General features: G+C 40.8%; 1 protein-coding gene across 8 annotated transcripts in view; it reads right to left on the minus strand.

Annotated features, from left to right (window-relative positions):
- DRC8 (dynein regulatory complex subunit 8) overlaps nucleotides 1-21,770 on the minus strand; it is a 114,564-nt gene extending 92,794 nt beyond the window's left edge. For 3 of the 8 annotated variants that reach the window (XM_078077896.1, XM_078077897.1, XM_078077892.1), the window contains exon 1: nucleotides 21,545-21,770. In XM_078077896.1, the coding sequence (XP_077934022.1) occupies nucleotides 21,545-21,575 (31 nt within the window). In that variant the 5' untranslated portion in view covers nucleotides 21,576-21,770. Of the gene's footprint in view, nucleotides 1-20,726; nucleotides 21,306-21,544 lie in introns of those variants that run through there. The other 5 variants (XM_078077898.1, XM_078077895.1, XM_078077894.1 and 2 more) reach the window with 4 other exon arrangements.
- Nucleotides 21,771-25,340: the final 3,570 nt, after the last annotated feature.

A 25,340-nucleotide genomic window follows, 5' to 3' on the forward strand; every position in this document is an offset into this window, starting at 1 on the left:
TGGCACTTTACCTCTGTGGTCTTCCTCCCCAAATCCCGTAACCCTGATTTAATCATGAGAAAAACATTATACAAATTCCAATAGAGGGGCATTCTACAAAACAGTGGACCACTAATCCTCAAAACTGTCAAAAACAAGAAGAGTCTGAGAAACTGCCACAGCCAAATGGAGCCTAAGGAGACAACTAAATGTAATGTAGTATCCCAAACGGTATCCTGGAACAGAAAAAGGACATTAGGTAAAAATTAAGGAAATTTGAATAAAGTATAGGCTTTTTTTTTAAGATTTTATTTATTTGTCAGAGAGAGAGAGGAGAGCGAGCACAAGCAGGGGGAGTGGCAAACAGAGGGAGAAGCAGGCTCCTCACTGAGCAAGGAGCCTGATGTGGGACTTGATCCCAGGACCCTGGGATCATGACCTGAGCCAAAGGCAGACGCTTAACTGACTGAGCCACCCACGGGCCCTATAGAATAGGCTTTAGTTAGTTAAAAAAAAAAAAAAAAAAACTTGTTAACACCTTACTTTTGAACAAATTTTGCCACCACTTCTAAATTGCAGCACAGTGTGGTTAAGATCATACACTCTAGAGCCAGACTGGGTTTAAAGAACAAATCCACCACTTATTAGCACTGTAACCTTTTGAAAGTTACCTAACTGCTCAGATATTCCGTTTTTCTCACCTGTAAAAAGGAGAATATCAAGAATATTTATCTCACAAGGTTATTTTGAAATGTACTATCGGAACTCTAGTAATATTCAATCAAAGTTACCCATTATCATTTCTAAGTTTTTCTAATTTGGGGAAGTTGCTTAGTATCTCAGGAAAGTAAGGTTTATAGATTTGATTGAGAGAAACTAAGTTTTTTTAATTTAAATTCAATTAGCCCACATATAGTACATCATTAGGTTCAGATGTAGTGTTCAATAATTCATCAGTTGCATATAACATCCAGTGGTCATCACATCACGTGCCCTCCTTAATGCCCATCACCCAGTTATCCCATCCCCTCACCACCTCCCCTTCTGCAACCCTCATTTTGTTTCCCAGAGTCAAGAGTCTCTTGTGGTTTGTCTCCCTGATTTCGTCCCAATCAGTTTTCCCTCCCTTCCCCTATAATCCTCTGTGCTATTTCTTATATTCCACATATGAGTGAAACTATATAATTGTCTTTCTCTGATTGACTTATTTCACTTAGCATAATACCCTCCAGTTCCATCCACGTCGATGTAAATGGTAGGTATTCATCCTTTCTGATGGCTAAGTAATATTCCATTGTATATATGAACTACATCTTCTTTATCTATCCATCTGTTGAAGGACATCTCGGCTCCTTCCACAGTTTGGCTATTGTGGACACTGCTGCTATGAACATTGGAGTGCAGGTGCCCCTTCTTTTCATACATCTGTATCTTTGGAGTAAATACCCAGTAGTGCAATTGTTGGGTCATAGGGTAGCTCTATTTTTAACTTTTTGAGGAACCTCCATACTGTTTTCCAGAGTGGCTACACCAGCTTGCATTCCTACAAACAGTGTAAGAGGGTTCCCCTTTCTCTACATCCTTGCCAACATTTGTTGTTTCCTGTCTTGTTAATTTTAGCCATTCTGACTGGTGTAAAGTGGTATCTCATTGTGGTTTTGATTTGGATTTCCCTGATGCCAAGGGATGTGGAGCACTTTTTCATATGTCTGCTGGCCATTTGTGTGTCTTCTTTGGAGAAATGTCTGTTAGTGTCTTCTGACCATTTCTTGACTGGATTATTTGTTTTTTGGGTGTTGAGTTTGTTAAGGTCCTTATAGATCTTGGATAACAGCCCTTTATCTGTCATTTGCAAATATCTTCTCCCATTCCGTAGGTTGCCTTTTAGTTTTGTTGACTATTTCCTTTGCTGTGCAGAAGCTTTTTATCTTGATGAAGTCCCACTAGTTTGTTTTTTCTTTTGTTTCCCTTGTCTTTGGAGACATGTCTTGAAAGAAGCTGCTGCTGCCAAGGTCGAAGAGGTTACTGCCTGTGTTCTCCTCCAGGATTTTGATGGATTACTGTCTGACATTTAGGTCTTTAATCCATTTTTAGTTTATCTTTGTGTATGGTGTAAGAGAATGGACCAGTTTCATTCTTCTGCATTTGGCTGTCCAATTTTCCCAGCACCATTTATTGAAGGGACTGTCTTTTTTCCATTGAATATTCTTCCCTGCTTTGTTGAAGATTAGTTGACCATAGAGTTGAGGGTCCATTTCTGGGCTCTCTATTCTGTTCCACTGATCTATGTGTCTGTTTTTGTGCCAGTACCATGCTGTCTTGATGATTACAGTTTTGTAATATAGCTTGAAGTCAGGCATTGTGGTACCCCCAGCTTTGGTTTTCTTTTTCAACATTCCCCTCGCTATTCAGGGTCTTTTCTGTTTCCACACAAATTTTAGGATTGTTTGTTCCAGCTCTGTGAAAAATGTCGATGGTATTTTGATAGGGAGTGCACTGAATGTGTAGATTGCTCTGGGTAGCATACACATTTTAACAATGTTTATTCTTGGGGTGTCTGGGTGGCTTAGTCGGTTAAGCATCTGCCTTCAGCTCAGGTCATGATCCTAGGGTCCTGGAATGGAGCCCCACATTGAGCTCCCTGATCATTGGAGAGTCTGCTTCTCCCTCCCTTTGCCCCCACCCCACTCGTGCTCGCTCACTCTCACTCTCTATCTCAAATAAATAAATAAAATCTTAAAAAAAAAACGTTTATTCTTTCAATCCATGAGCATGGAATGTTCTTCCATCTCTCTGCGTCTTCCTCAGTTTCTTTCATAAGTGTTTTGTAGTTTTTAGAGTACAGATCCTTTACCTCTTTGGTTAGGTTTATTCCTAGGTATCTTATGGTTTTTGGTGCAATTTAAATGGGATTGATTCCTTAACTGAGAGAAACTAAGTTTTCTATTACTCATTCACATGAAATATATATAGAAAGAGAAAATTGGCAAAAATGTAACTTCACACAGAATTATTAGCATTAGTTTCCATGAAGTCATAAACCATATTAGAATCTGTTGATATTTCACTAAATACTATATATTATAGTGATTACTATATAATACTATATATATTTTAATACTATAATTCTTGTATTGGGTTAAATAAATCCTCTTTCTTAAAATATTAAATAAAAGTGTATGTTTTATACTCCTTTAAAAATATATTCTTTATATTTTTTAGTTGTCTCTACTCCATTAGGTTACATAAACATACAAAAGACTTGTTTATTATAAAAGAAATATAACTAAATTATCAATATAATATAAAATGCATTTTATCTGGTGAAATTTCAGTTAGAGGCAAGTTACATCATTAGATAGTAATTCCTTTTTCTATTTAATCCCATATTAGGTGTTACCAACAAAAAGAAATAAAAGGCATCCAAATTGGTAAGGAAGAAGTAAAACTTTCACTATTTGCAGATGACATGATACTATATAAAGAAAACCCTAAAGATTCCACCAAAAAACTACTAGAACTGATAAATGAATTCAGTTAAGTTGTGGGCTACAAAATCAATGTGCAGAAATCTGCTGCATTTCTATACACTACCAAAGAAGCAGTAGAAAGAGAAATTAAGAAAACAATCCCATTTACAATGCACCCAAACCAGTAAGATACCTAGGAATAAACCTAACCAAAGAGGTGAAAGACCTGTACTCAGAAAACTATAAAACATTGACGAAAGAAGGACACTTGGGTGGCTCAGTCAGTTAAGCATTTGCCTTCGGCTCAGGTCATGATACCAGCATCCTGGGATTGAGTCCCGTGTTGGGCTCCTTGCTCAGTGGGGAGGCTGCTTCTCTCTCTGCCTGCTATTCCTCCTGCTTGTGTGCTCTCTCTCTCTCTCTGACAAATAAACAAATTTGAGAGACACAGCGAGAGAGGAAACACAAGCAGGGGGAATAGCTGGGAGTGGGGGAAGCAGGCTTCCTGCTGAGCAGGGAGCCCAACGTGGGGCTCGATCCCAGGACCCTGAGATTATGACCTGAGCCGAAGGCAGACGCTTAATGACTGAGCCACCCAGGCACCCCATAAATAAAATTTTTTAAAAAATGGTGAAAGAAATTGAAGAGGACACAAAAAATGGAAAGACATTCCATGCCCATGGATTGGAAGAACAAATATTGTTAAAATGTCTATACTACCCAAAACAATCTACATATTTAATGCAATCCCTATCAAAATACCAACAGCATTTTTCACAGAACTAGAACAAACAGTCCTAAAATTTGTATGGAACCACAGAAGACCCCAAATAGCAAAAGCAATCTTGAAAAAGAAAAACAAAACTGGAGGTATCACAATCTGAAGTTTGAAGTTATATTACAAAGCTGTAGTTATCAAAATAGTATGGAACTGGCACAAAAACAGATACACAGATCAATGGAACAGAATAGAGAGCCCAGAAATAAACCCACAATTATATGGTCAATTAATCTTCAACAAAGGAGGAAAGAATATTCAATGGGAAAAAGACAGTCTCTTCAATAAATGGTGTTGGGAAAACTGGACAGCAACTTGCAAAAGAATGAAACTGGACCACCTTCTTACACTGTACACAAAAATAAACTCAGAATGGATTAAGGACCTAAATGTAAACCATAAAACCTAGAAACCATAAAAATCCTAGAAGAGAACATAGGCAATAATCTCTCCGGCATTGGCTGTAGCAACATTTTTCTAGATATGCCTCCTGAGGCAAGGAAAATAAAGGCAAAAATAAACTATTGGGACTTCATCAAAATAAAAAGCTTCTGCACTGTGAAGGAAGCAATCAACAAAACTAAAAGACAACCTAGTAAATGGGAGAAGATATTTGCAAATGACATATCTGATAAAGGGTTAGTATCCAAAATATATAAAGAACTGATACCACTCAACACCCAAAAAATAGAATCCAATTAAATATGGGCAGAAGACATGAACAAACATCTCTCCAAAGAAGACATCCAGATGGACAACAGACACATGAAAAGATGCTCTACATCACACACCATCAGAGAAAAGCAAATCAAAACTACAATGAGGTATCACCTCACATCTGTCAGAATGCCTAAAATCAACAACACAGGGACGCCTGGGTGGCTCAGTCGGTTAAGTGACTGCCTTCGGCTCAGGTCCTGATCTCAGGGTCCTGGGATTGAGTCCCGCATTGGGCTCCCTGCTCGGAGGGGAGTCTGCTTCTCCCTCTCCCTCCACTGCTCCCCCTGCTTGTGCTCTCTCTCTCTGTGTCAAATGAATAAATAAAGAAAATCTTTTAAAAATAAATAAATAAAATAAAATCAACAACACAAGAAACAACAGGTGTTGGCAAGGATGTGGAGCAAAAGGAACTCTCATACTCAGTTCATGGGAATGCAAACTGGTGCAGCCACTCTGGAAAACAGTATGGAGGTTCTTTAAAAAAGTAAGTAAATAGAACTACCCTACAACGCAGTAATTAAGCTACTGGGTATTTACCCAAAAAATACAGAAACACTAATTCAAAGGGAGACATGCACCCCTATGTTTACTGCAGCATTATTTATAATAGCCAAATTACAGAAGTAGCTCAAGTGTCCATCAATAAATGAATAAAGATGTATGTATATGTATATATGTATATATATGTGGAATATATACAATGGAATATTATTCAGCCATTAAAAAGCATGAAATCTTGCTATTTGCAACAACATAGATGGAGATAGAGAGTATGATGCTAAGCGAAATAAGTCAGAGAAAGACAAATACCATATGATTTCACTCATATGTGGAATATAAGAAACAAAACAAATGAGCAAAGGAAAAACGAGACAGAGAGAGAAATCAAGAAACAGACCTTAACTATAGAGAACACACTGATGGTTACCAGAGAGGAGGTGGGTGGGGGGGTGGGGGAAATAGGTCTTGGGGATTAAGGAGTGCACTTATGATGAGCACAGAGTGATGTATGGAAGTGCTGAATCACTATATTGTACACCTGAAGCTAAGATAACACTGTATATTAACTATACTGGAATTAAAATTAAAAAATTAATTTTAAAAATTCCATATTAGACACTACCAAAGCCAACGATTTGACACTGTATTTGCTTTTCAGCAATGGGAATGCAAAGGCTAAAAATTAGCTATCATACCAAATTAAAATCAAACCATAGAAAGAAAAAAACAAAAAAAGTTACATTTAATTTCAAAAAAAGAAACTAATGATAATAAATACAGAAGGAGCTGTCATAACCAAAATAAAAGTCATATCACTTAAGGTTATAGAGCGGAGTATTTTGTTTGTTAAGTGGGACTTAAACTCATGACTCCAAGATCAAGAGTCACACACTCGAATGACTGAGCCAGTCAGGTGTCTCTATAAAGTGGAGTTATAAACAAATAGTACAGCTCAGTTCTTTCCTAAACCTAAGATGTCTTATACATATTTAAATATTTAACCAGGTGCTCAAAGCCCACCTACAGAAATTAACATGAAATAATAAGTCCCAAGAGGAATCCTTACCATGAGAACTGTATAAAACATACAGCAAAGTAGGTAAAGAAATGCCCCTAAGGTTAATTAACGAGAAGCACAAATAACATTATTGTTCTGTTTGTCTCAGGTACTGCCATACCCTATTCCAGAGATACTCTGTTTTTAAAAAGCCAAGAACCCAATTTGTCTTTTTTTTTTTTTGAGGAGGGGAGGGAGTAGTTCTTACTGAATTCTTATTTTATAATCAACTTGATCCAAAGACACTATACCACTAAAACACCTGGCTTAAAACTGTCATACTGTATTTACTCATCTAGCTTTCACTTAGCAAATGTTTTTTTACCTTATTTTTTTTTAAGATTTTATTTATGTATTTGAGAGAGAGAGAGCATGAGCAGGGTGAGGGGCAGAGGGAGAAGCAGACTCCCCGCTGAGCAGGGAGCCCCATGCGGGACTCGATCCCAGGACCCTGGGATCATGACCTGAGCTGAAGGCAGACGCTTAAACGACTGAGCCACCCAGGAGCCCTTAGGAAATGTTTATTGACTGTCTACTACAAATATGTTCCAATTTAAAAGGAAAACAAACCAGCTACAGCAAACTGTAGTAGTAGATGTGCTAACACTGGGGGCAAGCGCTCAGCACAGTACTAGGTAAGCACAAGGGGGCATCCAGTCTAAGGTAGAGACCAGGAGGAGTCAGAAGTTGAAATGAGGAGGCGCTAATTCACCCATAACTCTGTCCTCCAAATCTCAACAACCAATACAAAGAAATTAAAAATCTCTAGACTCTAAAACCTTCGTCATTGCCTCTGCTGTCACCTAGTCCAAGGCACCACCACTGTCCTCTGCTCCCATCTACCAGAGTACAGGCAAGGGACCTTTTATTTATTTATTTATTACAGTTTTATTTATTTATTTGAGAGAGAGAGCACGAGCAGGGGGGAGGGGCAGAGGGAGAGGGAGAAGCAGACTCCCCGCTGAGCAGGGACCCTGACACAGGGTATGATCCCAGGACTCTGAAATCATGACCTGAGCCGAAGGCAGACGTTGAATGGGCTGAGCCACCCAGGCGCCCTGGCAAGTGGCCTTTTAAAAACATAAACCAAATGTATAATCTCCCTGTTTAAAATGCTTTGATGGCTTCCTTTTCCTCTTTAATAGAGGTTAGCACCCACTCCCCTCCAACCTGATCATCAAATAGGCCTGGCCTCTGCCTACTCTGCAAACCTCAGTTCCCATCACTCCTCACCACGTGACTCCATTCCAGCTACCCTGGCCCTCATTCAATGCCTCTAATAAGCCAGGCTCCTTTATTGCTTCGGTCTCTTGAATTTGCATTCCTTTTGCTGAAAACTAGTAAGAGGGACAGCCACACTCAAAGCCCCTGAAGAAAAAATTAAGTGTCCCTCTTCTGGAACCCTGAACTTTTTCAAAGTACTTATCCCAAATGCAGTTAAATAATTATGTTATTATAATATCGTCTCTAAGAGAGCAAGGCCCACATCTAATTCTTCTCCCAATGTAGAGCACAGAGCCTGACATGGAAAGTAATGATTGATAAAACATGTATAGAGCTCTTACTACACGTGAAGCTCTCTGCTACATGCTTTGCCACCATATGAGGTAGGTTCCACTTTACTCAGTTGACTTGTGAAGAAATTAGAATACATCAGTACCTACCCAGAAGTTACCCGGCTCTTAAGTGACAGAGTTAGGATTTGAATCAGATTTACTATAGACTTCATGGTTTCGTTTGTTTGTTTTTAAAGATTTATCCATTCATTCTGAGAGAGAGAGAGAGAGCAAGCTGGGCAGGGAGAGGAGGAGAGAGAGAGAGAATCTCAAGCAGACTCCCCACAGAGCCCGACTCGAGGCTCAATCCCATGACCCAAAATCAAGCAACTGAGCCACCTAGATGCTCCTAGACTTTATATTTTTAACCACGAAGCAACACAATTTATTAAATGAAGCCCACAATGAGGAAACATTATGTGCACAGGCCTACCACTGCCATGATGGGAACAACAAACTGTTCATTATGAAGAAGTGTAGAACGCATGGAGGGTGGTGCCAGACATGTGATCAGAAAAGGACCTGGAGAAACAAAATATCCTAGTCTGCTCTGTTAGAGTTTAGTCTGTCTTAGGCAATGGGAAAACATTACAGGGTTTTAGGTAGAGGATTCATAACCAGATAACCAGGTTTCAGTATGGGAAATGAAAACAAGTAAACCATTTCGGAGGCTTTCACAATCCGGTAGATACAGATAAATGTGTATGTGTCAGGAAATTGAGAGAATTTCTATCCTATGGCTTTTATCTTCTCTGCCATATATGAAGTGAAAAGGTTTGCAGAGTGAATAGAGGGAGCTGAGGGGATTACAGAGATGAGATCATGAAGTCATGCAGATAGCCCAAACCCTTTCTGAAGCAATCAGGGCCAGGATAGACAGAGAGAGACTGATGGACTGCTCTAGATGAGAGACTAGAGGCCTGGGAGTCAGTGCAGCATGTGATCCGGACCGAAACCTCTAGTGGAGGGGCAATGTTAGTGCAGGCACTCTTGACTGCTGGGGCAACGGACAAAATCGGGATGTGGACTGTAGAATTCGATGAAAATATGGTGTCTATGTTAAACTTTGTAGAGATTTTACAGAACAGACTACCTTTATGCCTAGAAAATACACACCAAAGTATTAAGGGATAAAGTTTCACAATGGTATGTAACATATTCTCAAAAGTTTCAAGTAAAAAATACACATATATATAACATCATATAGATAATACTACAATGTATATTACAAAATACATTATTATAGTATATATGAGAGAGAGACTGATAAAAATGTGGCAAAATGTCGAAATTTGTGAATTTGGGTAAAGGGAATGTGGTAATCTCTGTGCTATTTTTGCAATTTTTCACAAAGTTTGAATTATTTCAAAAAATTAGAAAGTTATTTTTTAAATAATCAATATTGAATAAGATACCATCCAAGAATGAACTATCTGAATTTAAGATGTCAGAGGTGTCACAGTTCTAGATTGTGGCAGTCTCCGGTTTAGCTATGGAGGTGTGCAGCCAAAGTATAACAGATCAAAGTCACTGAAACTGAGGCCATATTTGAGACACCTTCCCTCTCATTTGATTATATCCCAGTTTCATATGAAATTTCATCTTATTTACTGATTTCTCTTGAAGTTTTTTAATCTCTGGATTCCCTTTCACTTTTCTTTTGAAGTTTTTAGTATTTGAACTACTTTATAATGTAATCATCAGTGCAAATCTGAGAATTTCAAATCCCCATCTCTTTGACAACCTATTCGACATACTACCACTTTTCAGGTTTATTATCTTGGGTCCTATTCAGATTTAATCTATGTGACGATAATTGAGTTTCATACAAACTTTAATAATATTTCAGCTACTATATCAAACATGGTAATAATAATAATGATGGCACATCACCCCCTACCATCCACAGTGCTGGCATCCCTAAATCCTGTCTCTCTGATTTGAAGTCATCAGAGAGGGGCACCTGGCTGGCTCAGTTGGTTGAGTATCTGATCTTGATTTCTGCTCAGGTCATGATCTCAGGGTCATGAGACTGGGCCCCGTGCCCAGCTCCGTGCTGAGCAGAGAGCCTGTTTAAGATTTTCTCTCTCCTTCTCCTTTTGCCCCACCCCCACCTCTCTAAAAAAAATAATCAGAGTGTCTCCTGCATGGGTGGAAGGGAAGTGATCACCTGGTTATTCCAAGGGATGGGAGATCCAACCACTTGCCTAGGGCTTCAATCCAAACCTCCCATAATTAGCCTCACACATGCCTTCAGTGATGGTTGCTGCTGCCAATCCTGAGCCTCCCCAGGGTCCTAAAGCTCCACTTGGTTTGTTCCTCTTTGGCTCCTTCCTCTACAGACTTACTTTTCTTTCCTTTGGTTCTGCTAGGCTAGTGGCCACTCGTCCATCCATTTAATAATTTATTATGCCTGGGGCGCCTGGGTGGCTCAGATGGTTAAGCGTCTGCCTTCGGTCAGATCATGATCCCAGGGTCCTGGGATCGAGTCCCACATCAGGCTCCCTGCTCAGGGGGGAGCCCGCTTCTCCCTCTGCCCCTCTCTCTCTCTCTCTGTCTCTTATGAATAAATAAATAAAATCTTTAAAAAAAATTTATTATGCCCTCTCCTAATCTCTTTTTATTCTCTTCTCCTAATGTCTTTACAAACTGCTATTATCTCCTCTCCCACTCTCCTACCCTTGTAGGTCTATGCCTTTTTTAATTCCTTTACCGTCATTCTAGTGGGGTTTCAAGAAGGGTAAAAATAAACATGTGTGCTCAATCACCATGGTGAAGTGGAAGTGTCATTCTAGCTTTTTATGAGGTTAGATTAAATATGTTTCAGTCTGAGTGGCTCTCCAAATGTAATGGAGGTAGCTCTGAGCTATTTTCAATATTTTTTAAAGGTTAACTGAAAAATACATTTACCCATAGTGAGACCATGAAGGGTGACATTAAATTTCTTTACTCAATGTGTTACTCCTGGTTCATTCATTCATTCAACCAATATTTAAAGTGACTACTACATCCTCCACACTGTCCTAAATTCCAGGGATTCAGCAGTAAATGAAATAGTCTCTTGACTTCATGGAGTTTCTACTACAATAGGATAGACAAACAAATATGTATCTTACACTGATCATAAACTCTGGCAATTATGTGCCTTTGATTACAAAAAGTTGAAAAAGAATTAATTAGTATAAAAGGATCACAAGGTACTCATAGAATTTAGAAATTAGATTACCCTCTGTTAGTACCTAGTTAGAACCAACAGAGGTGAGATTAAGTGAAATTATTTTCCCAAAGGGGATAGAGGATGGGGATCAAAGCTGATCAAAGATCAAAAGATCTTTGTAGACCAACACTAACTGCAGCATTATTTATAGCACAGAAAATTTGGAAACAATCTAAACAGCCAACAGTCAGGGAAAGCTTAACTAAATATGTTCCATAAATAATGATGAATGCAGCTATTATAAATGATATGTTTGAGAGACACTTATGACATGGGAAAGTACTTATAATAGTAAGTGAAAAACTTAGATATAAAACTATATACAATATCAACTATATGAAACAAATGAAAAACAAATCTGCCAAGAAAAATAATCTGGAAAGAAACGTTAAAATGGCAAACTTTATTCTAGATTGTGGATCAATGGTTTTTAACAGCATCCCCATCCTATGGTAACTTGTTAGAAACACAAATTCTCACACTCCCATCCCAGACCTCTGGTTTAGAAATTCTGGCCTGGGGGCTTAGCAATCTATGTTTTAACAAACCTCTGGGTGATTCTGATGCTCACTTAAGTTTGAGTACTGCTCTAGATAATGAGATGATGGGTGAATTTTATTTTTATTTTTATTTTTTTATTTTCTACCTTATATAAATTTCCACTTGACTTCTCTATGTGAGGCACAGAGGCTAAAGACATTGGCTTTGGAGTCAGACTTGAATGGAGCCCTTGCTTCACCACGTAGCTAGTGACCTTGGACGGTATCTTACTCAATATTGATTATTTAAAAAATAACTTGGTCTCATCTTTCAACACTTCAACTGTTTCACTCCACTCTCACCTGGCTTCCATGGTTTCTGACAAAGTCCAGGCAAGGTGATTGTTTTCCTCTGGCTTCTTTCCAGATTTTGTCGTCTTTGGTTTTCTGCAGTTTGACTAGGATACGCCCAGGCATAGATATTTTGGTATTTACCCTGTTTGGTGTTCTCTTAACTTCCTGGATCTGCTTTGGTGTGTCTCGGGACATTTGGGGAAAAAAACTGTCCATTACCACTACAAACATTTCTTCTGCCCCATTCTTTTATTCTTTTCCTTCTGGTATTCCAATTGTGTGTGTTTTACACCTTTTGAAATTGTCCCACAGCTCTCGGATGCTGTTTTTTTTTTTTTTTTCATTCTTTTTTCTCTTTGCATTTCAGCTTCGAAGTTTCTATTGAAATCTTCAAGTTCTATCATTCTTTCCTCAGAAATGTTGAGTCTACTGATGGACCCATCAAAGGTTCTTCTGTTCCACTGCATTGGATTTCTAACATTTCCCTTTGATTCCTTCAGAGTTTCCATGTCTCTGCTTATACTACCCATTTTTTCTTGAATGTTGTCTTTTTCCATTAAAGCCCTAAACATATTAATCATAGTTCTTTTAAATCTCAATCTGATAACTCCAAGATATGTATCACAGATCTGAGTTTAGCTCTTATGCTTATTTGATCTCAGATGGCGTTTTTGCTTTTTTCATGCCTTCTAATTTTTTGTTGAAAGCCAGACATAGCGCTCAAGTAATAGAAACTAAGACAGTCAGTCAAGAGGCTTCATAACAATTTGGCTAAGAATAGGGCTGTGTTTAATGTTTGCTATAGCTGTAGGTGCCAGATTCCTCTAAGGACTCCTCCTTAAATAGTGTGTACCACACACATTTCATCTGTAATCCACTATTATTGTACTACAACTCTGTGATGTGGTGGTAAAGTGTAAGTAAAGGGAAGCATTCTACCTCATATTTAAACTTTAGTCTTTTACTGGACTTGTCTCTGGGCTGTGACCTTCACAAGTGTTTTTTAGCTTCTCCCGGTCCCCTCAGATGAGATAGGAATGCTACAGGGGACTGGAGTTGGTTAAATGCAGGCAGGGAGGACAAAGCTCTGGTAAAGTCTTTTCCACCTGGAGAGTAGGTCTTCCTTATGCGGAATGCTCTGAGGAGATTTCAAAATGTTTACCTTCCCCTCCCCCTGCTAGAGCAACATGGGGTCTTTCTTGGCTCTTTACCAGGTGACCCCGTAGGTTTCCTGGAAGCAAAACCCAAGAATATGTGAGGCATCTCCTAGGACTACAGGCTCCCAGGGAGTTTCTCACACTCGGTATTTCACGTAGCCTCCAGCAATTTGCCAAAATTACCAAATGTTTCTTCCAGTTTATAGTGACAGAAGTGATGACTTCCCAAACTCTTAACCTGTTGTGGCTGAAACTGAGCCCCTGTTTCTTCATTTGTAGAAAGGATATTAACAGAGGCATCTATCACATAGGTTTGTTGGAAGGATTAAATGACCTAATTCATGTAAAAACATTTTGTCCAGTGCCCACTTCAGAATTTAGTGCTTATTAGACTGGGAACTCTTTGAACTGAAGTTCAGAGAAATTAAGTGACACACCCAAGTAAAATCTGAAAAAAAGCAGTATGCAAATTCAAGCCCAGGTTTTAGAGTCCAAATTTATTGCCACATTTTAAAAATAAATTATTTTATTATACTCTTAATATCTATAAAACCCATACTAGAGGTTTACAAAGCACTGTCAGGTACAGGATGTAGTAAACACGTGTTCACAAATGGGTAAGAATAATTTATAGTTAGCGTACGGATTTTAAAATATAAAAATAGTTTTTATATTTAGGATATTTAGGATTTTAAAGCTTTTGGAGAAAGGACATTAAAATTGTGAGACTTTTTGGTTGAGTGTTGGACTCTTGATTTCGACCCACGTTGTTATCTGGTAGTCCAATCCAGCCCTGCCTCGGCTCTGCGCTCATTGCGGAGTCTGCTTGTCCCTCTTCCTCCCCCTCTGTCCCTTCCCTTTCCCCTTCCAAGCCTAACTCACTATTGCTCTATCTAAAATAAATAAATCGGGGTGCCTGGGTGGCTCAGTCGGTTCAGCATCTGCCTTTGGCTCAGGTCATGATCACAGGGTCCTGGGATCTAGCCCCACATCGGGCACCCTGCTCAGTGGGGAGCCTGCTTCTCCCTCTCCCCCCTGCTCGTGCTCTCTCGCTCTCTCTCTCTCAAATAAGTAAATTAAATTAATAAAATCTTTTTAAACATATAAATAAATAAAATAGTGAGACTTAAAAATGAATGCCCCTGAAAATCTAACCACCCTGATATCATCTCCTGTGTTCTCCTATAATCTTTACCCATTTACATGTGTAATTTTTACATATTGTTTTAAAAGGCTACAGTTCAATAAGTCAATACATAACAACTTATTTTGCATCCCCCATTTGTTGGACAAGTAGATTTTATCCATATTTTCAAATTTATAAATAACCTTAAAATAATTATTTTTTACCTCTCACTTTTTTTTCAGAATATATTTCTAAGGATAAATACCCAGGAGTATATTAAAATCAAAGCATGTGGATATCATCTTTCCTTTAACATGAATTTCCAAATTGCCTTCCAAAAAAAAGTATCAATTTTTTTTTCTTTTCATTTTGGATGTACTCAACATTTCCATTTGATCTGTTTTAAATTGTGGTAAAACAGACTAAAAAATTAACCGTCCTAACCACTGTACAGTTCAATAGTGTTAGGTACATTCACATTGTTGTGCAACCCATCTCTAGAACTCTTCTTGCAAAAACTGACTCTATTCCCTTTAAATAACAACTTCCCTTCCCCCCTTCCCCCTGGCAGCCATGATTCTACTCTCTGTTCTATGAATTTGACTACACTAGGTATCTCATGTAAGTAGAATTATACAGTACTTGTCTTTCTGTGACTGGCTAATTTCACTTAGAATAGTATCTTCAAGATTCAGCCTTGTGGTAGCATTAAGTCAGAATTTCTTTCCTTTTTAAAGACGAATGATATTGCAGTGTATGATTATACTGCATTTTGTTTAACCATCCATTGATGGACACTTGAGTTGCTTCTACCTTTTGACTACTGTGGCTAATACTGCTATGAACATGGGTGTACAAATAGTTATTCAAGTTCCTGCTTTCAATTATTTTGGGTATAAAGCCAGATGTAGATTTGCTGGATCATATGGTAATTCAATATCTGAATTTTTGAGGAACTGCCACACTATTTTCCACAGCAGCTGTACCATTTTACATGCCCATCAACAGCACACAAGGGCTCCAATTTCTCCACACCTCGCCAACACTAATTTTTTATCATAGCCATCCTAATGGGTGTGAAGTGCTATCTCATTGTCCATTTGACTTTTTAAAGTATGAATTTTCTTGACCAATTTTTATAGGTAAGTACAAAGATAAATTTCAGTCCAATTTTTCTCCAAGTTTTATTCTGAATTCGAGGAAATAAATTGTCGGTAAGTTAGTTTTCTTCTTCAGTTAGTCTCTACCTAGATTGTTATCCATCTAAAACAGGGAGAAAACTATTAAATGGCCCCCAAAATAGGCATGAATGCATTATGTGTGATCGACAATTGGTAAGACAAAGTTTTTCTTAACTCCTGGATTCCATGCCACACATATACTAAGAGCTACTTATTTCCTAGAATGTGCCAAGCACTTTCCTTTCTATTTATTCAGCATTTCTTTACTGCCAGGCATCATGGTGGGTGCTGGGAGATATAAAGATGAGTAAGACGACACCATCTCCATTATAACAACATTATGAAGTAGGTAAAATCTTTCCCACTTTACATCTGAGGAACTGGAGGCTCCTACAGTCTAGCATCTTGGCTAAGATCAGACAGAGCTTGGGGAAATTGAGGTCTTGCTCCACTTTTCTACTACTCCATTGTATACCCTGTACTATCAACAGTTCCCTTTTTAAAAAGTAATATCCACCTGTAGTTTGTTTTTTACCTTAGATTTTCAAATGTTGGGTTTTCAGAGGACTGGCAGCACAATACAAAGAAATAAACAAACAAAAACTTGTAAAACCTCTACCATTTAGGAGTTGATAGTTGAATTGGAGGCACTTTACCAAGCAATGCAAAGAAACGAACGATATTTTTATACAAAAATAGTAAATCCTAAGCAAGCTTTAAGTATCTGAGGCTTACTAAAAAAAACTGACAAAGTTCCTTTGGCCTGCCAAAAGTTAGAGGATTTTATTCCTAAGCAGTTTGTTTCCTAGACATGATTCTAATTACAAACAGAAGTTCCTTGCAGTCCTATGTAAAATTCTCGAGGAGACAGAAACAATAAGATTAAAAGATTCAAAGAATCAACAACTGCGTTGATTCTCTATTTAAACAAAACTAAACAGAAGGAAAAGGAAAAAAATGTTCTGGCTGAGCAAACTTGAGAGAAATAATATAACTTCAAAAACAATTTTTGCTATCCCATTTCAAACATTCTTTCAGTAAAACAAAATTAACTCTTTAAAATTAACTTGATTCTAAAATTTAAATTCCTGGGGCACCTGGGTGGCTCAGTCGTTAAGCGTCTGCCTTCGGCTCAGGTCATGGTCCCAGGGTCCTGGGATCAAGCCCCACATCTGGCTCCCTGCTCCACGGGAAGCCTGCTTCTCCCTCTTCCACTCCCCCTGCTTGTGTTCCCTCTCTCTCTCTGTGTCTCTCTCTGTCAAATAAATAAATAAAATCTTTAAAAATAAAAATAAAAAATAAAATTTAAATTCCTTTCTTTGTTAGCTAACATAACTATATGCATTTTTTAATCTAGGAAAAAAAATTTTTTTTTAAGATTTTATTTATTTATTTGTCAGAGACACAGAGCAAGCACAAACAGGGGGAGTGGCAGGCAAAGGCAGAGGGAAAAGCAGGCTCCCCGCTGAGCAAGGAGCCTGATGCGCAAGGAGCCTGAAGCAGACTCAATCCCAGGACCCTGGGATCCTGAGCCAAAGGAAGATGTTTAACGGACTGAGACACCCACACATCCCTAAGAAAAAATAAATTATGTTAAAGCACAAAAATGCTACAAAGGAAGAGAACAAATTCAGTGTATATACTCTTATAGGAAACTATTATAAATAGAACATAATAGCCTGTCATAGTTAATTTTTGTTACCAATGTTCTCAGTACTTTTACCAAGATTAATCCCTAAATGTTGAAGAGCTAGATATAAATCCAGAAGCTTAATCTTCCTTTATAACTTTAAAAAATCTCAAGATTAAAGATGAACTATTCAAAATATATGAAAATCTTTTTTAAAAAAGGTGGGGGGGGGGTGTGACACCTGGGTGGCTCAGTCCTTTAAGCATCTACCTTCAGCTCAGGTTATGATCTCAGTGTCCTGGGATCGAGTCCCACATTGGGCTCCCTGCTCAGCAGGGAGTCTGCTTCTCCCTCTCCCTCTGACTCTCCTGCCCACTTGTGCTGTCTCAAATAAATAAAATCTTTAAAAATAAAATAAAATATATGTACATTTCTATAAAGGGGATTTTTGTAATTGTTGTTTTTTAAAGACAGGCCAGTGAATACTTTGGCTCTCAAAAAATGCTTGTTGAGGGGTACCTGGATGGCTCAGTCAGTTGAGTGATCGACTCCTGGTATCAGCTCAGGTCATGATCGCATGGGTCTGGGTCGTGAGATCGAGCCCAGCATAGGTAGTCTGCTTAAGATTCTCTCTGCCCCTCCCCTCTCTCTTTCTCTCTCTCTCTCTCTGAAATAAACAAATCTTTTAAAAAAGATGTTTGTTGAGCCAGAAGTAATAGAAGCGTATTGCTTACCTGTAAGAATGAGAAAAAAAAAAACCAACACTAAAAATAGTGTATGTACTTTTGGGTATAGAATAGATTTTTAGGAAATAGCAAGTAATGTTTTAGCTAAAACATAAACATCTTTAATTAATTCAAACATTCTGAATTCAATAAATACTGAGTTCCTACCATGTACCGAGCACCTCCTCAAGACATTGAGTGTAACAGATCAGAAAATGGCCCCTTTCCTTATAGCAGCAATGTCCACAATAGCCAAAATATGGGAAGAGCCCAGATGTCCATAAACAGATGAATGGATAAAGATGTGGTATGCACACACACACACACACACAATCGATTATTACTCAGCCATCAAAAAGAATGAAATCTTGCCATTTGCAACAATATGGATGGAACTAGAGGGTATCATGCTAAGCAAAATAAGTCAGAGAAAGACAAATATCCTATGATTTCACTCATGTGGAATTTAAGAAATAAAACAGAGGAACATAGGGGAAGGGGAGAAAAAATAAAAAACAGAGGCAAGCCATAAGAGACTCTTAACTGTAGGGCACAAACTAAGGGTTGCTGGAGGGGAGGTGGGTGGGAGGATGGGGTAACTGCATGATGGGCATTAAGGAGGGCTCATTATATCTAATGAGTACTGGGTGTTATATGAAACTGATGAATTACTAAACTCTACCCCTGAAACTAATAATACACTGTATGTTAACCAAATTAAATGTAAATAAAAAATTTAAAAAAAGAAAAAAGAAAATGGTCCCTTTCCTCTTAAAGCTAACAGGGTACTGGATATATCCTCCAAAACTATCCTTTCTTTTGTGTGATTCCATGCTCATCAAGGACCTTTTTGAAATATAAATTCACCCTCCCCAAAAGCTTAATACTCATGAAACAAAATACTACATTGCTGAGATCAGCTTTCTGGTTAAAGTATCAACAAACCCCTATGGAATTCGTAATTAATTAGTTAGCTTGCGTGAAACCCCAAAGCCTTGATCAATTCTGATTAACTGGTTAGGTGTAATTTCTCAAACTTCAGAGCTGAGAATCAAATACAGGAGTGCAGTTATGTCCATACGAAGATGATAACTGCCAAAGGAGTTGCTAGTTTACCCTCAGGCAACATGGTGTCATTTCATCATGTCCTACCAACTGCAATATAATCAACTCATAAAACTGTTAAGAATAGGGGCGCCTGGGTGGCTCAGTCGTTAAGCATCTGCCTTCAGCTCAGGTCATGATTCCAGGGTCCTGGGATTGAGCCCCGCATCCGGCTCCCTGCTCCGTGGGAAGCCTGCTTCTCCCTCTCCCATTCCCCCTGCTTGTGTTCCCTCTGCTTGTGTTCCCTCTCTCACTACGTCTCTGTCAAATAGATTAATAAAATCTTAAAAAAAAAACTGTTAATAAATAAAATATACCATATAACACTGCTTCTCAAACTTTAATATGCATCTGGATCACCTACAGATCTGCTAAAATGCAGACTGATTCAGCAGGTCAGGGGCAGGGACTGAGATTCTTCATTTCTGATAAGCTCCCAGGGATGCTCAGGCTGCTGTCCACAGACCAGGAGGGGATATAACACACCTGGAAACAGGTCTGGCAAAAAGGCTGCCCAGCCCAGCTAACTGTTCTCTCCCCTCCATGGATGTCTCATCTCCTTTACTGATCTCACCTTTCTTGAAAGAAGATAGTTCTTTTCACCTTTGCATCCTTCAAAATTCTCACCTAATCAGAACACCTTCCATAGGCATTAAATACATGCCAACGGAATGAATGACATCCAGCTTTTGTCATTACTTCTATACTTATGAACAGAACTGTTTCTTCCTCTGAATTTATTCTAAGTAGAAAAGTATTTTTGAAAACTGAAAAATCAGAAAAGCTATTTTTTAAGTAAAGAAAAATTGTATTTGCAACATGATCCAGTGCATTCTTATGCTGACCTAATCAATCTTAAAAATATATATATCCAGGCGCCTGGGTGAATCAGTCGGTTAAGCGTCTGCCTTCGGCTCAGGTCATGATCCCAGGGTCCTGGGATCGAGCTCCACATCGGGCTCGATTGAGCCTGCTTCTCCCTCTCCCTCTGCCTGCCTCTCTGCCTACTTGTTCTCTCTCTCTCTCTCTCTGTCAAATAAATAAAATGTTTAAAATATATATATATATATATATATATCCATAATTAACATGTTAACTTATCTGCTAATGATTTTTCCTTTTTTTTTTGTAAATAATCATCTGGTTTTCTGGAGAAGTTTTAAAATTTGTCTTAAAGCGGCGCCTGGCTGGCTCAGTCCGAAGAGCATGTGACTCTTGATCTCCCGTCCCAGAGTTCAGCCCCACACTGGGTGTAGAGACTACTAAAGAAACAAAAATAAACTCAAAAAACTAAAAATAAAACCCTTTAAAATTAGTCTTTAAAAAAAAAAGTAATCACTTCCTTCGGGTGTACTTTTTACTTTTAAGGCAGCACAATAAAAAAATTAGGCCATCTTAGTAAAGGTAACATCTAGAACACACTTCCGACCCTTCGAACTAACAGTCCTATAAATAAATAGTATTACTCTTATCCATAGGTAGATCTTTGGCGCAGTTTCCACTGTTTCTCCGCCGATTTTCTGTGATTTTAGCCAAACAAGTGACTGACTACCTCGGGGCTGGTTTTTGCACTCGTAAATGGTTAAGTCGAGTACACTTGGCTGCAGGCTGAGAAAAGTGACACGTGACGGAGTTGCAGCACCCCAGAAAGGAAACAGGGACGGAATATACTTTCATTTCTAAGATGTTTACCTCGACGGTTTGACCGGTTTTTGCCACGAGTGTGCCAGTGAGCACACATACACAGACTGTTACTTTTGAGCGACCGAGGAAGGGGCCCGAGGCTCGGGTTGGCACTGGCACAACGTCCAGGGTCGCCGCTCAACGTGGACGGCCAGGGCTCCGCCGGCGCGCCCGCAACCCAGCCGCCGCCTCCGGGCTGCTCTCCGGACCTCCTCACGCTGCCGAGCGCGGGTGCTCCGACCAGCCCCCCACGGACGCGCGTTTCCGAGGCTGCTGGCGTGGAGGGGGCGCCTGCGAGCCGGAGGCCGTCCCCCCACGTCCCCGCACGTCCCCTCGCGTCCCCACCGAGCAGGCAAAATGGAGGCAGCGGGCGCGTTCCCGCCGGGCGGGGCTTCGGCGCGGCCCCAAGGTCCGCCGGACACGGGCGGGAAGAGCCGGTCCCTCCCCCGAGCCGCCCCGGGTGCCAGCAGCCCAGCAGCCGCCGGCGTGGCGCCTGCGGCACAGAGGCCGGGGCGAAGCCATGGAGGTGGGGTGCCGGCGGCCGCGAACAAGGACGCCATTATCGGCCTCGCCCGGCGGAGCCACGGGGAGGGAGGCGATGGGGGAGGGGGAGGAGGGTGGGGACAAGAGGAGGGAGGAGGATGGGGCGGGGCTCAGGCGTCGGCTGGGAGGCCGCGGGCGCCGGGGAGGGCGGCCTCCGCTGCAGGGCGCGTCTGTGGCCCCCTGCCCTGTGGGCCCTCTCCCCGCGGGGCAGACTCCGCTGGAGGGCGGCCCACCCCGCCCGGAGCGTCCGAGTGCGGGCCCGGTTCGTGGCAGGCGGCTCTTACCTGTGCCTTCCCTTTCTTTATCGTCCGCCATCTTGTTGCGGAGCCGTCGCCCGGGAGATGCCTGGCGTCACCCTAGGACGCGGCGTCCTTGCCCCCTCCAGCCCCCGCGCGAGTCTGGCCTGGGGCACCGGCGGCTCCGAACCCCGACGGCGGGAGCGCCCGCGGCGGGGGCTGGGGAGGGGGAGGCTCCGAGCGCGCGCCCGCCCCTCCCCCCGCACGCGTCCCCGTCCCCGTCCCCTCCCCCTCCCGGCCTACTCCGGCCTTGGCGGACGAGGGAGTGGGAGAGCCCCGGGCCCTGCCTTCCCTCCTGACCCGCGGGGACTCGCAGGCCCGGCGCCCTCCCCGCCCGTGGGTACGACGTGGCGCCGCGCGGGTTTTTCACTACGGACTTGAAAACGCGGCCGGAGAGCCGGGGTCGGACCTCGCGGCTGCCCCGGAGGCCGGGACGCCGGGCGGGCGCGGGGGGCACCCCAGCCGGCACCCCCGGGGCGGGCGGCGGCGGCGCGCGCCCGGGGCCGCCGAGCAAACACGGCGTCGTCAAGGCGGCAGTTGCTGACACAAACTGGAAGGTTCTCATGGCAACGGAGACGTGCCCGCCCGGCCGCCTCGACACCGACGTTAAATGTCCTAGCTCGTGAGGTTTGACGTGACCTCCAGCTAAGGTTACTACGGAGAAGTTGTACCCCCCGCGTTTCTGCAACTTGGCAGCTGTCGCAGGATGTTAGATTTTTGTCTCGGCTTAAGGATAAGCTCGTTCTACTAGAACGTTTTCTTTCTGAAATGATTTTTTGAATTATGTGGTTCAAACGAATATGAGATTTTAAAGCTAATCTTGGATGATTTTTAAGTGCATTCGCGTACTAGCTTAAAGGACGTTATGTGAAAATGTATGAACTGTTAGCTGTAAATGTTGAAGCCTTCAGAGTACAAGGTACTAGTATGTGATGATTTTCTTAACATACTTGTTATGCTCCTTTTATTCTGTTCCTGTAATCGCTCAGTAAACCCGAAAGCAAACTGTTCTTAATTAAAATAACTATTTTTTCTATAGAAGATACTCATTTGGTGCTATAACCCGCATTCTCTTTGAAATTGATGAGAAACTATTGAATCATCGCAAAATGGCTTCTGTTGGAAGATAGGTACTTACATAAAATGAATACGGTTGTTTACAGTAAATTCTGGACTGCCCAGAATACGGGAAAGTAATCATTAGCATTCACATAATATTTAAATTTCGTAGTCATTATAGTCTAGTAGTTTGTTTTTAAAGACGCCCTCTTTGCATACAGATAATGAAGGGCTTTGAAATAAACGTAGGAAAACCTCAGCTGTGGGCTCAGGTTGACTTCTCACTCACTGTGCCTTGAGGCTGTTTGCAGTTTCCTTTTTCTGGAATGCCTTCCCCCACCCCTCTCCCGGCCCCAACATTCACCCTCCCACGGACACGCGTCTGCTCCCTCCCAGTTGTCAGTGACCTCCTTGAAGGTCACCTACTCCTTGAAGCTTAAGCTTTCCGGATCAACCTCCTCCTCTGTGGTCCAGAACTCCTATTCTAGAGCCTCTTCCATTGATTTGCAATGACTTTGTATATTTGTACTGTAAGCTCTTGAGGACAGAAAACACTTTGTCCCCATATCCCCAGTGCCTACAACAATTTTTCAGTTCTTGTGTCTGAAATAATATATGTTTGAAAAATTAAACTGGATTTAGTCTTTTCAATGACTTAAGAATTGATTATTTAAATTATTCCAAACCATATTAATCTCTACTTCTCCTACAGCAGATTTAAGACAATACTGTTTCTCTAAATTGGGATGAGTGAAAAAGCAGTGTATATTAATTAACCCCTCCCCTCCAGTTATGTTTGAAGACAGAAGCCTGATCATATAAATCTTTTATGTGTACCCGCAGTACCTCGCCTAATTTGGGACACGTATTAGGAGATGAATACATATTTTTCAATTAACAAGCTGATTACACATAAAAGTGTATCATTATTCTGGAAAACTCCACAAAGTGAAAAAAAAGTGGGTATCCAAATGACAAAATAGAGGCCCACAATGCCAATGAGTAATTATCTGCGTTATGCTACCTGACTTAACTTTCCACTTTTCTTTGGTTGTGGAAAACTGACTTCTAATTATGTTACAATTTTAATTCTTTTAAAATATTAGCTTGTTTTGGACAACAGCAGACTAACCACAACCATTTTTTCCCTTTAGGATATATTTTGTTTTTTAACTATGGCTTTGAGTAATTATGTAATACTGTATGCCACTCAAGCGGTCTTTCACTTACGATTCTCAGAGTCATTTTTCATGAGTTTTTCTGAAATTCCAAACTGGAAAATTATTTTTGGTCCCGCTCAGACATTATACAATCTTAGGGCTAAATCAAACTACTAGCCTATTAAAAAAAAAAAAAACAAAGGCATAGTTTTAGACAATGACATGCTTGATTAATTATTCAGTGCGGCCAGATGGATATGTACAAGTTATGTCCTTTTGCGTGTTTGAATTTATAGTGAGTTAAATCTTTTCACACAGGTGCCAGTTCCTTGCCGGTGAGGGGACACAGATGTTTCTTCTGAATACAATTGACTCACTTACCTAAGATGTGGCTGAAATGGGAAGGATAAGTGGTATAAGGTAAAATAAGTCAAAAAAATCTTTATACCACGTCTACTTTCCTATTCTGGGGATAATTGAAACCTCCTTGGATTAGGAATAATTAAAAAAACAAAAACTGGATTTTCCTTGGGCATTGCCATGGACTGACATGATCCTAGGCAAGTCATTTATTTCATCTCTTTAAAACTCTGTTAACTCGTGGCTCCTGGGTGGCTCAGTCAGTTAAGCAGATGACTCTTACTTTTGGCTCAGGTCATGAGCTTAGTGTCCTGGGATCGAGCCCCCAGTGGGGCTCTGTGCTCAGCACAAGTCTGCTTGTCCCTCTCTCTGATCTCTCTCTCTCTCTCTCAAATAAATAAAAAGTAAAATAAATAAATAAAACTCTGTTAACTCATGGGGCGCCTGGGTGGCTCAGTCAGTTAAGTGGTCTGCCTTTGGCCCAGGTCAGGATCTCAGGGTCCTGGGCGCCCTGCTTAGCAGGGAGTCTGCGTCTCCCTTTCCCTCTGCCCGCCCCCCTCACTCCTGGTCTCTCTCTTTCTGTCAGGTAAATAAAATCTTTAAAACAAAACAAAACAAAAACTCTGTTAACTCAGAAAAATAGAAATGGCAATGTCCAAACTCCCTGTCTTGGAGTTTCCATGAGACCCAATAGATGTAACTGAAAGCCTTTCAAAGCTTAAGCACTTGTAAGGAAATCCACATTCTTTGAGATAAACCCCCACTTCCATGTAGGAAGGAGCCCTCAGAAGTCAAACTCCAACTTCTTTCCTGAGATTCAGCTTCTCCTGGGAGAGTTTGCTTTTCCAGTGCCGCAACAGGAGGTGGTCTGATTGCAGGCCTCACACCCTTCACTACGAGAATCTGCTCCCTGCGTGACATACGTGGTTTACGTGATAGAGCTTGGCATCTTCAGTGTGCTGCCCCTTCCTGGTTTCCACCTTCCCATTTTTAAACCTCAAGCAGAGGGCGCCTGGGTGGCTCAGTTGGTTAAGCGACTGCCTTCAGCTCAGGTCATGATCCTGGAGTCCCAAGATCGAGTCCTGCATTGGGCTCCCTGCTCGGCAGGGAGTCTGCTTCTCCCTCTGACCCTCCCCTGTCTCATGCTCTCTCTCTCTATCTTATTCTCTCTCTCAAATAAATAAATAAAATCTTTAAAAAAAAAA

The sequence above is a fragment of the Halichoerus grypus genome, chromosome 7 (genome assembly GCF_964656455.1).
Source record: "Halichoerus grypus chromosome 7, mHalGry1.hap1.1, whole genome shotgun sequence".
In the NCBI taxonomy this organism is placed as follows: domain Eukaryota; kingdom Metazoa; phylum Chordata; class Mammalia; order Carnivora; family Phocidae; genus Halichoerus; species Halichoerus grypus.